The 13,477-nt window shown below is 44.1% G+C and overlaps 1 protein-coding gene across 4 annotated transcripts in view; it reads right to left on the bottom strand.

Moving 5' to 3' along the window:
• Positions 1 to 2,403: 2,403 nt before the first annotated feature.
• Positions 2,404 to 13,477, bottom strand: part of MFSD14B (major facilitator superfamily domain containing 14B) — an 85,508-nt gene continuing 74,434 nt past the window's right edge. For 2 of the 4 annotated variants that reach the window (XM_044266019.1, XM_044266017.1), the window contains 5 exons: positions 11,331 to 11,402; positions 9,451 to 9,563; positions 7,830 to 7,927; positions 5,524 to 5,666; positions 2,404 to 4,880 (listed from right to left, as the gene is read on the bottom strand). In XM_044266019.1, coding sequence (XP_044121954.1) covers positions 4,629 to 4,880; positions 5,524 to 5,666; positions 7,830 to 7,927; positions 9,451 to 9,563; positions 11,331 to 11,402 — 678 coding nt within the window. In that variant the 3' untranslated portion in view covers positions 2,404 to 4,628. The remainder of the gene's footprint in view (positions 4,881 to 5,523; positions 5,667 to 7,829; positions 7,928 to 9,450; positions 9,564 to 11,330; positions 11,403 to 13,477) is intronic. The other 2 variants (XM_044266020.1, XM_044266018.1) reach the window with 2 other exon arrangements.

The raw sequence follows: 13,477 nt of genomic DNA, 5'->3' as shown, positions 1-13,477 counted from the left end.
AAAAAAAGGGAACTTTTCCCATCTCATTCCGCATGGAGTACAGTACCTCAGAGAACTAGCAAACACGACGGTCCCTAAGGACATAGATGCAAAAATCCAAAAATAACAAGAAAAATAATTAGTGCTTTGCATCCAGCATCATATTAAAGTGGTTAAACAACATGATGAAGTGGGAAATTCATCTTAGTAATTAATGCGAGTGTGGATCAGCCTAAGATCAGTCTGTGTAAGACACTAGATTAGCAGAATGAAGAGTAAACCAGTCATATGAGTGCAGAAAAAGCCTTTAACAGAATCTAACATCCTTTCCTAATTACAAAATAGAAAACAAACAAAAAACACCCAACAAACCAGGAAGAGAGGGGGAATGTCCCACAACATAACGAAGGGAATCTATGAAAATCCTCCAGCTAGTATCACACTCAGGGGTGAAGAGCTGGAAGATTTCTCCCTGGAATCAGGAGTAAGACAAGGGGACTTGCTTTAGCCACTGCTCAGCACGGTAAGTTTTAGCCAGAAAATTAGGCAAAAATAACTAAAAAACAGCTAAACGGGAAAGGAAGAAACCTCTCTCTGGAGAGGATGTGATCTAAAACACACTAAAGTAAGAAACCCTGATGGATCCCCCCAATAAAAGAACTACTGGTGCCGGATACACGGGCAGCACACGGGCAGCGATGGCCTGGAGAACCGGAAACCCCAGGAGCGCGCCTGGAAGAGCTGCGGGACAGCTCAGACGGCAGCGCTGCGCACAGCGATCCGCAGCTTCGGCGCAGCCCGTCAGGATGCCTCCCCGCGCCAGAAGGGGAGAAGCGGACTTTCAATTTCATATGAAACAGACACTGAACAGCCAGAACAGTGTTTAAAGAACAAAGCCGGAGGACTCACACTTGCTCATCTCCGAACTTACTGCTGTGAACCGGGCTGTCGAAGCCATGTGGAGCTGGCAGAAGAACAGACGGCGGGACAGAATTCACCACGCGCGTGCTTCATTGTTTGGCAGGGTTTGGACAGCGCTGCCGACACCTTCAGTGGGGAAAGGATCTCTTCATCAAGTGGTCTTGAGATCACGGAGTAGTCATTCACGTGAAAGAGACTGACACTGAAATCCTACCTCACGTCACATATAAAAAGTAATTCAAGATGGGTCAAAGACAAGGCATAAAACTTAGGAAATGTGGGTGAATTTTTGTGACCTTGTATTTGGTAGAGAATTCTTAGATATGGCAATAAAATTAAAAAAGAGAAGTTGGACTTCATCAAAACTAAAACTTTTTAAAAAGATTTCATTTATTTTAGAAAGAGAAGGAGATGGGAGGGGGAGAAAGAGAATCTCGAGCAGACACCCTCCCCCTCGCCCCCTGAGTGTGTAACGCGGCGACATGGGGCTTAATTTCATAACCCTGAGAGGATGACCTGAGCCAAAACCAAGGCCCAGTGCTCAATTGACTGAGCCGCCAAGGCGCCCCAAATTAAAACTTTTCAAGGACATCATCAAGTAAGAGAAAAGACAACCCACAGAAGGAGAGAAAATATTCACCAAGAGTCTAGTATCCAGAGTATGAAGAACTCTTAGAACTCAACAACAGAACATCCCCCCAAAACAACATCCTTGTTCAAAAATAGGTAATGGACTTGGATAGACATTTCTCCAAAGATAATACACATCTGGCCAACAACCCATGAAAAGATGCTTAACGTAACTAGTCATCAGGGAAATGGAGATCCAAACCACAATGAGGTACCACTTTAAAACAACCTGAGTATCTGTACATCACAAAACAGAGAACAAGTGCTGGTAAGGATATGGAGAAACTGAAGCCTCCTACATTGCTGATGGGAACCTAAAATGTGCAGCTGCCATGAGAAAGACTTTGGTGGTTCCTGAAATGGTTAAACAGTTACCATATAAACCAGCAATTACAGTCTGTCACATACCTAAGAACTGAAAGCACGTTCACGTAAAACTCGGACAAGATTGTCATACTAGCATTGTTCATAATAGCTGAAAAATGGAAACAAGCTAAGTATCCATTTGCATTTGACTGATACAGTGAACAAAAGAAATGTGGTGCACACCTAGGACAGAACATTCATCATCCTGAAAGAGGAGTGGGATGTGACACCCGCTTCAGCGTGGATGATCTTGAAAACAGGCTGCGTTTAAGAAGCTAGACACAAAAGGTCACACATAATTGTATTTCATTTATATGAAATGTCCCAAATAGGCAAATCCATAGAGACAGAAAATGTATTACTGGTTGCCAGGTAATGGGGTAAGGAGCATTGGTAGTGATTGGTGTTGGATATGGGGTTTCTTTTTTGGGATGAGGGGAATGTTTGAGAGATAGCCCTAACAGCCGTGCAACCTTGTGAATACATTAAAAACCACTGAACTGTAAATGTGGTTAAAATGACCAGATTTTTATTCCAGTTTGACATTCGTAATACTGGGTTAGAGAAACCGTAATTTTGGTAAACAGGAGTAAGGAGGTTATGAGAGCATTCTTTAAAAATTGTGGCGAGATACATGTAACGTTAAGTTGACGATTTTTTCCAGTTCAGTGGCACTGAGTACATTCAAACCTCCATGCGACCGTCCTCACCACGTCCATCTTGCAGAACTGAAACTCTCCCCAGTCTGGCATCCACTGCTCTACTTTCTGTCTGAATTTGACTAAAGTGGAACCACACCGTGTATGTCCTTTGTGACTGGCTTACTTCACTCAGCACGTCTTCAGTGCGCATCCGTGTTGTGGCGTGAGTCCGAATTTGCTTCCTTTCGTAGGCCGAGGATTTCATTGTATCCAAATGCCACATTTCCTCTATCTGTTCATTCAACAGCGAACATTCGGGTTGCTTCCACTTTTTGTCTGTTGTGAATAATGCCAATAAATGGGTGTACAAATTTGTGTCCCTTTAAAAAATTATTTTCCCTTTAAAAAATTTTAAATTTAAAAGGTACGGTTTGTTTTTGAAGGGAGTCTTCTAAAAATCAAAAATTTTTTGAAAATATACCCCTTTTTTGCATTAGCTTAAAGATTAAGAATGTAGTTGAAACCCACCCGAAAGAGAACCCAAATATCAATGGTACTGTTTCCTTCAAAGAAACATAAAAGACATAGAAGTATCCATTGCAAATTTATTATGCATTAGGAAGCTTAACTTAAAAACCAACAGCATAGTAAAAAGATATGTTATCTCTGTTCATAGCAGAACAGGTTTCAAAATATATTTTCTTTTAAATGTATTCAGTCAGTACACAATCCTTTTATAAAAGTTGTATATATATTTTTCTTTCAACACCTTCATTACATTTATAAATACAAGATTTACACAGCACCCCATCAAAAAAAAATTTAAAACTCCTTACAAATATCTACATATATATTTCATACCTATAAAACTTTCAGGGGAGTGCTCTGTTAAAGTGGGTGGGCCCTAGGTAATGGTCTATTTACTGGTGCAGCAAAATACATATAAATCTGTAAAGGTTTCTGTCCATAAAACATCTCAAAAAATCTGCAAGACACTTGTTAAACTGAGCTTCTTAGACCACCATATTTAAGAATCCGATGTGCATATTCCCATGAAATTCAAAAGTCAGACAAAGAGATGGAACTAAAGACCTGACTGCAGAACAGGCGCATACAACGGAGCAGTTAAGGCAGGAGTGAGATGAGCGAGAAAACGGAGAAGACAAGATGCGCAAGGAGCGAGACGGCGGTCACGTGTTCTGTGAGCCTGAACTTGGATGTACACTCCGCTGGTGTCCGGCCACTAATTCTCGTTCTCACGGAGGAATAGTTCTCTTACTGAAAACTTTCTCAGAAACTCCCTTCAAATTGTGTGTTGCCACCAGAATACTTGCTGTGTGTGTTTTTCTTCCGTAAAATCACCTTGGATCTGACCAAAACACCAGGTTTAGCGGTCTGAGTTGCTAGTTCTTCATAATTTCCATTTTTAAGAAAATATCCCTTTATCTAATAAAGGTTATCACTGATCAGTATTAATGTCCAGAGGGGTCGATGCTGAATTTCATTCTAGCCAAGAACAGGAAGTAGAGAGAAGGAGAGTAAGACTCGCGTTTTCGTTGACCTTTGAACAAAGGCAATAGATCCCTGATACCGAGTGACTCTTAGAGCAGCCACTCGGGAACACCCGTGGGCTGAGTGGGCACGGATCAGAGAAGGAAGGAAGGAAGGAGAAAAGGAAGGAAGAGAACAAGCAGGGACTTGTTAGCTCGGATCCTGCCGGAGACGGCAGTCCACCCCCACCCCGCGCCTTCCACGGAGAGGGAGAAAGAGGAACTGGCATCGTTCTGCCTCCAGAGTTACTCAAGGAAAGCCGTCCCACCACGGTAAGAAAGGTTTCTAATTTAAAGTGTGGATTCCAGAGGACTTTGAAGATCGCAAAATTTGCAGGAAAGTACCTTCGATCTTGTTCTAATATACCACAAAAAGAAGAAAAGGAACAGAAGTGGGGGCGGGGGGCAGAGGGATGGAGAGGGTCACTTCTCAAACCGGGCCCTGAAGGACGCCGCTAGCATCTCCCCTCCAGCACCACGAAGTCTCCGTGTGGCGCGGCTCCCGGAGGCCGCGTCCACACCGTCCCCCCTTCTGCCAAGCTCACAGCTCCGTGCACTGACTGCCAGCCTCCTCGAAGGAAGAGAGCTCCCAGATGCTGCTGTCCTGCAGCAGTGGCTCGATGTCCTCGTCACTGCCCCGCTCGGGGGGGCTCGTCAGGCTGCCGCTGACGCTGCTGCTGCGCTTTTGGGTTCCACTGCCTTTGCGGTATTCAGGGATGAATAAGGCAACCAGGAAGGACATAAGAACTATACACGCCCCAAACAAGAACGGTGGGCCTGGGATGGCCGCTCCCTGAGGGGCAGGGGAAACAGGCAGACAGAAAGCGTCTGGTTAGTCTGCAATCCAAAATTAGCCCTGGCCTCCCCCAAACCATCAAAAAGTAAATCATTTTCTCCTAAGCAAATGTTTTATTAAGGCTCAGGGCAAATTCTGAGAGAGCCCGTGTTTAGAACATGACAGAGGGCAACTAACCATTGTTCTTCGCACCATTTCTCAACAGCTTTTAAGTGGCAGCTGCGGGCTCCAAATCCCACCCCAGGACCTCACAGCCTGCGCTCTGTTCATGACCACCACGGACCGTTTCAGACAGAAATGTCCACCGCAGGAACGACGGAAGACATACACAGAAGCAGCACTGCAGCTCAATTCCTGGCAAGGATTAGGTCATTCCGCATTTTACTTGGCCTCGGTGGCATTCACCAGCATTCTTATAAGAGGATTTGTGTAGGTAAAAATGGACTCTGAACAAAATTAAGACACAGATTTTGGGGAAGATACTGCATCACTGAACTGATCCTTCCTCGATCCCAGGAAGCACTGAGCGTAGCACATACAACAGAAACACTGTGCGAACAAGAACATTCCCCAAATTCAAGTTCAGATTTTGCTACCATCAGACACAATGGTTATAAAACTAGACTTATCACCAAATTACCTGCAGGGCAGCGTTGTCAGAGCTCAGTTCCGGTTCCAACTCAGTCAGTTCCACATGGAACATGTAGAATATGAAGCCATACAGTGCTGGGCCCAGGCCGTTACACAGCCCTCTTATTCCAGTTATGATCCCCTGGGCAACTCCTGCATCAGAAGGAAGAGAAGGGAGCCAGACCTCTCATAAAAGTATCTCAAGATTAGGGACTTCGCCCATCATAGTTTCATTTGGTGCACAAAGGTGTTACTGGTTTTACTATGTCCTTTAGTGTTCTCTCTGCCCTAAGATCTATATGGAGATGAAATACCGTGATGTTTGTGAAATCTCTTTGGGGGCTGAATTCTCCCCGTAACAGCTAGATCCTTCCTATAAATGAGGAATAATAAAAAAAACGTTAATAGTCTTCATTTATAGGCAATTTCCACTTTTGAGATTGAGATTTTTCCTCCTTTACTCATCTGACAGTCCTTTTATAGCAAAAATCTGCCCTTTGTCTCCAGGAGCCCTGTGTGTGAGTCCACGGCAGTCCTCAAGTTGTGTACTCCTGGCACGTTCACACAGACTCTGCTGCGCATGGTGACCTGCGCTGAAAAATCCCAGAAGTGCCAACTTCTAGATATCTCTGGTTTCTAATGTAGCAGATATAATATTAGCTTAATTCATGAAAATGGATGTTTCCATAAGTCAAACTGTTCAAATATGATTCAACTTAATTATGTTCCAGTAATGTTGTACACTGACACTTAGGAACATCTGCTTTAAAACACAGAAGCATAATAACAGCCAAAGAGAATTCATGTCGTGAAAGACCAGATGGTGCCGTCACAGAGGACGGCAGTGCCCCGCCTCCCCAGCGGGCTGGCTGCTTCTGACATAACACGCCCCAAGGGCACAGCCAAGGGAGTTCGCAAAGAGTGTCACACAGCTATAGTCTTCAAGTGACACTTAAAACAGGGGTACGAGTAAGATGGCTAATGTTTGATGTGGAAAAGTAGTTCAATGAATTAATCTTTCCATCTAGTTCTTTTTTTTTTTTTTAAGATTTTATTTATTTATTTGACAGAGAAATCACAAGTAGATGGAGAGGCAGGCAGAGAGAGAGGAGGAAGCAGGCTCCCTGCCGAGCAGAGAGCCCGATGCGGGACTCGATCCCAGGACCCTGAGATCATGACCCGAGCCGAAGGCAGTGGCTTAACCCACTGAGCCACCCAGGCGCCCCTCCATCTAGTTCTTTATTAAAACTTTTTAAAGAATTCTAATGCATTTAAAAGGTTTTCCTTATAAAATTTACTACTTCCTGACTACTTAGGTGAACCATTAACAGATGGAGAAGAAAAGGATTCTTTTTTTTTTTTTTTTTAAAGATAGATTTATTTATTTGACAGACAGAAATCACAAGGAGGCAGAGAGAGAGGAGGAAGCAGGCTCCCCGCTGAGCAGAGAGCCCGATGCGGGGCTCGATCCCAGGACCCTGGGATCATGACCCGAGCTGAAGGCAGAGGCTTTAACCCACTGAGCCACCCAGGTGCCCCAGAAAGATTTAATTCTGGCAGCAGGAACTGCCTGATAGAAGCCAGAGGTTCTAGAAGGATGAAGAGTCTAGATGGTAGAGGGCTATTTTCCACATGGTTGTCTCCATTTTAATTATGCTTCTCACTGTGCATTTAATAATAAGTATACATATTTACCCCCTCAAAAAATCATTTCCTAATTTAAGCTAATGAACTTTGATTTTGAATTTAAAGAAATGTTGGTGATTATGGTGCTTAAATAAAGAACTCCTTGTTTACTGTCCAGTCTGTCATCATTTGACATCTTTAAAATGATCAGTTCACTCTGGTGGTCACACACACACAAGGACTCAAAACTGACAGGAGAAAATGGATAGTTCTTTCTGGGGGCGGGGACAGTTCTATTTCTTAACCGCTTAGTCCAGATTTAAGGAATGTAGGATCAAAGCAGGAGGGAAGGGCGCCTGGGTGGCTCAGTGGGTTAAAGCCTCTGCCTTCGGCTCAGGTCATGATCTCAGGGTCCTGGGATCGAGGCCCGCATCGGGCTCTCTGCTCAGCAGGGAGCCTGCTTCCTCCTCTCTCTCTGCCTGCCTCTCTGCCTACTTGTGATCTCTGTCTGTCAAATAAATAAATAAAAATCTTAAAAAAAAAAAAGCAGGAGGGAAAACAGAAAGGTACAATTGCCAAGAAGGGACCACATGGCTGTCACCTGCTCTGTGACGTGGAGAGAGGCTCGGAGCCTCTCTTCCTTCAGGTATAAGCTGAACGAGGAAAACAGCAAGAGTACAGTGACCTCACCTTGCTGATCGGACTCTGCATTCCGAGAGACAAGGGCGCTGACCGCTGGAAATGTGATGCTGGACATGGCGGCCACCGTCCCTGCTGCCCACATCATCCTGCAATGACAAGAGCGGCTGCAGTCAGGCGGCAGGCCAGCCCTGAGGAGCGTACAGTATACAGTCTGGCAAAATTTTCTCCTGTTAGGTTGTATTTATTTTTCCCTCTTTAAGAAAAAATGGAATTTTTTTTTTAAAACCTGGAATGTCCTACATCATACTGTTAATAGTGATTACTTCACAGCTGGGAAGATTTCACTACTTTATGTTCCCTCCCTCAAAATATGTTCTTCCTCCTTGTTTGCCCATTACCATCTTTAAATGTGTAAGTTCAGTGAAGTTCAGAAAGATTTGTTTCTATAAATACCACATCTTCCTCAGCGATATTCCAGTTTTCTGTCTGTAATTCTCACCTTCACACTGCCCTTGGGCTGCTCGGTTTGCTACCCCTCAAGCAAGTGTCACGTGCCACCAACGGAAACAACAGAGACCCAAGTTCAGGGTCACTATGAAAGAAACTGAAGTATAAAAGTACGAGTGTGAGCAAAGTGAGGTCCTAATGGGGCCAAAAACCTGTCTGGCCAGATCTCCTTGGGGAGGCTAATGTACACATCCTTACTGAAGAGAAAAAACTCTGCAGGTCAGCAAAATCTTTTAAACATAGCACAAGTCTGATCAAATCAGCTACTGAAGTACCAAAATGTACGTGACTAGAATCTTCAAGAACAAGAAGAATCAACCACTGAACCACTGAGAACGTTTCTAGCTCCTTTTACTTTATGTCATCAGTTTATAGGAGTAAAGCGAGGATCAACTCTCGTACGTAAACCCAAAACAGAAAATCAGGTCTTCGGTAAGCAGGCGCATACGTTTCTTACTCCTGAGGGCTTTTTCTGAACTTCCTGTCTGTGGGCATCTAATATGTGGGCATAGTAACCGCCTCAGGGCACACATGGTTTTGGAGGAGATCTTAGTGTTCATCTCAGATGTTCCAGGTTATAAAGGTTATGTCACTACCCAGAGTCATTCAGTTAATTACAGCAGTGAACCCCACTATAGCCAGTTGTTTTTCCTTGTGGACTATGTGAGGTCACTAAAAATTGACACATGTGTTTAAAAAGTACACATCCAGGGACGCCTGGGTGGCTCAGTTGGTTAAGCAGCTGCCTTCGGCTCAGGTCATGATCCCAGCATCCTGGGATCGAGTCCCACATCGGGCTCCTTGCTCGGCAGGGAGCCTGCTTCTCCCTCTGACCCTGCTTGCCTCTCTGTCTGCCTGTGCTCGCTCTCATTCTCTCTCTCTCTGACAAATAAATAAAAATAAATTTAAAAAAAAAATAAAAAATAAAAAGTACACATCCAATTAAATGAGAACTTCACTGTTGAGGCAAAGGCAATCTTAACAAGTAATGTGAGATTACTTAGCTCCATCCTTCTGCAAATTAAGTCTAAACACCCTTTTTGAAATGTCGAGTATACCACCAGCAAAATAATCCTTGCTTCCCTCCCATCACATTCAGCCAACTCGCGTTTCTCTAAAAGATGCTTCTGTTAGTTTATGAGGATCCAAAGGAGAGGCTTACCAGGCCTGAGATCCAAAACCGTACCAGGCTAACTGGAACATCTGGAAGCCCAAGCCCAGGAGGACAGTATTCTTATTCCCCAACGATCTCATCAAGATGGTAAGAAAGACGGTCTGTAAAAACAAAGGGGACAATCCCGTGAAGCCATGCGTCACGGCTCTGATGCCAGCTTGACGGGGGCCCACTGACCATGACCAGAGGGGCCGCTACGGGTGCGCAGCCTGGCCCGAGTGTGGGGAAGCCGCGCGGTACCGACGGAGCTTGAGTTGAGCTGTGGGGGCTCCGAGCCTTCAGCCCCTCACCAAAGCCTGTTTATCTAATGCTTTGCTAGCGCTTTCCAAAAGGTCATGAGAGCTGTTCACCAATTATCGTGATTGACAAGGACAGGACTTGGACTCCTTGGGACGCCAGTCACTTCACCACCAGGAAGGGCAAACCCCGACTGGACACATTACAGAATACGCGGGATTCTGTGGGAAGTTAACCGTGTCAGAAAGCTGGACGAAGGCAAATCTGACTTCAACAAATACATGCTCTCCTAAAAACGACTAGCTCAGATTGTTCGTAAAGGCAGAGGATGAAAGAGGAGGCTGGACTGACTCAATAGCCAGAGTTGCTAGAAATACAAACCAGAATCATAAGCAACTTGCGAGTTCAACGTCATTCACATTCACTGACAGAATAGGCTTTTTTCCCCCCTTACTGCAGTCCTTTGAGCCTTGTCAGCTCTAATGTTTGGGCAACACAGTTTCACAGCCTTCTGGTCTCTCCCTGAAGAGCACTCGGCTGGCCCCCACGCTATAAAGCCGCATGAAGCCATTTCAGGGAATGAGCTCTAGGCACTTCCCCGTGATACTGTGAACACACCCAGGCATGTCAGTGAGTTCACTGAATGGGCATATATCCTGCCTTTTGTGGTCCTTGACTTACAAGAGTAGATGGCGAAATTTGAACGGTTACTCATTTCCTATATTCTAATGCACCCATTTACCACATCTCTTCAGTCCTGGCGATAGCAGAGTTTGGAAGAATTAACTGATTTCACTTTTGTTTTCCTGCTACTAAACTTTCCTCATTAACCAAAAAAGTGTTTCTATATTTTAAGCTTCTTTTGCAGTATCTGGAGTTAGATGGTTGGCGGTTGTAAAAGCAAGATGGTACTTGCTGAACTGACTAGTAGAGGTAACAGGTATCCTAAAAACTAATGAAAAGTTGTAATAAATTCCTCCTAAATTACAATTTCAACATCCTATTAACAATCATGGTTCTGGGGTACCTGGATGGCTCAACTAATTGGTTGAGCATCCTACTTTTCTTTCTTTCTTTTTTTAAAGATTTTTATTTATTTATTTGACAGAGAGAGAGGTCACAGGCAGAAAGGCAGGCAGAGAGAGAGGGGGGAAGCAGGTTCCCTGCTGAGCAGAGAGCCCGACGTGGGGCTTGATCCCAGGCATCATGACCTAAGCCGAAGGCAGAGGCTTAACCCACTGAGCCACCCAGGCGCCCCAGAGCATCCGCCTCTTGATTTCAGCTCAGGTCATGATCTCGAGGATCGTGAGATTGAGCCCCGTGTCAGGCTCTGTGCTGTATGGAGTCTGCTCCAGACCCTCTCTGCCTCTACACAACCCCCGCAACCCACCGTGCCTCTCCAGAAAAAAAAAAAAAAAAAAAAAAGAGGGTTCTGTAGACTGTACCGGTGCTGTTGGACTGGGGCGGATGTTGTACCACAGATACAGGAGAGGTCAGCATGGCAGGGGAGGAGGGGGTTAATGACAGAGGGCTGTAGGGGCTCCCCACGAACATTTCTTTGTAGTTTCCTGTAAATCCAGTTACTTCCAGATAAAAGTGATAAAGAAAAAAATGGCTGAAATGACGCTCACCTGAGCCACAATAGACAGAATGCCTACCATAGCTATGAATGCCGCAATCTTGACAGATCCAAAACCTATGACCTGTGGAAGAGGAAAGGAAATACTTTTGTAATACAGATACTATAAAAATAATATGAGACAAATAAACTATCATCAAACACTAGAGAGAACATGAAGAAAATGATCTGCCTTTTGGTTCTCCCAACAGAGAATCTTCTCAGTAGCCAAGTCAGTGGCTCGCAACCTCGGCTGCCCCTTTAAATCACGTGGGCAACAGAGAAGAGGAGGAGGGCAGGCAATGAAATGCTGTGACCCATTTGAGACCAATTAAATCAGACTCTCTGGGCCCAGGCATGTTTTAAAAAGCTTCCATGGTGATTCTAGAAGCAACTGAAGTGAGCTGGCAATAATTTCTAAGCCTCTTTACCTTAACAGAACCTCTGACAGGCCTAAAACTTTAGGTTTTAAATACCAAGTTTTAAAATAGTCAAATATTTTTGCCCTCTACTGAAATCCTGTAAAAATCAGGAAAAGGAATTAAAAATTATTGTATGCATTTTATTATTTAATAAATGATGGTCTTGCTTCCAGTCACACAACGAGGTAATAAAAGAGATAGAATCTCAGGTTCCCCGGTCAGTGCTGCCAACAAGCAAAAGCCTATTACTCACTAATTAAATGCAACTTTAAAAAAAAAAAAAAAGGAACCTGGAAAGTAGCCTTATTTAGGGATTATTTCTCAGCCTGTATTTGTAAATCTAAGTATAAACATACATTGAAAGCAACTTTATCAAGACAGGACTTAAGTATCCCACAGTTCCCCCATCAGAAGTGTACCGTTCAGTGGCCTGAGAATACTCAGAGCCGGCCGGCCGTCACCCGAGTCCGCTGCAGAAGACGCCCTCAGTCCTCCGGCCCCATCGGGAGTCCCATTCCCCCCGCCTGTCCCTCTGTCCAGCCAGTGATACACTTCCGGTCTCTGGGTCTGTTTTTTCTGAGCCTTTCATGTAGAAGAAATCAAGCCACATATGGCCCTGCTATCTCTGCTTTAGCACAGTGTTTCCCAGGGCGTCCACGCTGCCGCAGGGACAGCGCGTCACTGCTTCCCCCCGCCGGCCGTAACCCCCCGCCGGGCGGATACGCCACCATTTGTCAATACATTCCGTCAACTATTTCTGCTTTTTGGCTATTATAAATATTTGTATAAAAGCTTCTCCGTAGACCTTTGTTTGCATTTCTCTTGGCTACATACGTAGGAACAGTCTCGCTGGAAACCCTACGTTGAATAGCTTGAGGGACCGCCAGACTCTCTTCCACCCCATCTTACTTCCCACCAGCCTGTGGGAGTCTGCGTTTCCCCGAACCTTCTGTGTGTCGGACTGCAGCAGGTGTGAAGCGGTAGCTCGTTTTGATTTGCACTTCTTTGGTGGCTAATGTTAAGCATCTTTTTATGTCCTTATTCGCCATTCGTGAATCTTCCTTGGACAGGTATCTATTCAATCTTTTTTTGAAATTTTTCAATTGGGTTGTCCTTTTATTCATTTATAAAAGTTAATACTTGATACAGGTTCCTTATCAGATATATGATTGAGAAATACCTCATGCAATTTTAACTCATGTGTGTGTGTGAACTGCTTTTAAAAGCACGCACAAATGCAAAGTAACAGAAAATGATTCTGATTTACTGTTCAGTGCTGGTGGTAGTGACATAAGCAGTATGTACAGAAAGAAAGGGTAGAAAAAAAATAACTCTAATTATTTTTTCTGAAGGAATGAGAAGATTTTTCACATCCTTAACTTTCCCATTTTTCCTACATTTAAATGCAGTTAATTTAATGCATAATTTAATTAGAAATTCAGATTAATTTTCTACATTAAACATGCTATTGCACCAGTCCTCCCACTAAATCTCTAGCATCTGCCCACTCAGAATGAACAAACTGAAAAGAACTGGTTGAAAAACAGTTTTCCTTATATGCCACCATATAAAATAATAGTCTCACATTTTCAGGAAAACTGTGAGAATGGTGAATTTAACAAGTTTCAATTTAAAATATCTCCAAAAGTAGAGGAATTTATCTTAGGAGGAGGCCTGCTCTGCCATGTGGAGGGAGCGCCTAGAAGGACTTCCAGGGAAATCAGTGAAGACCAGGGCA

The sequence above is a fragment of the Neovison vison genome, chromosome 9 (genome assembly GCF_020171115.1).
Source record: "Neovison vison isolate M4711 chromosome 9, ASM_NN_V1, whole genome shotgun sequence".
In the NCBI taxonomy this organism is placed as follows: Eukaryota; Metazoa; Chordata; class Mammalia; order Carnivora; family Mustelidae; genus Neogale; species Neogale vison.
This window is presented reverse-complemented; position numbering and strand designations above follow the sequence as displayed.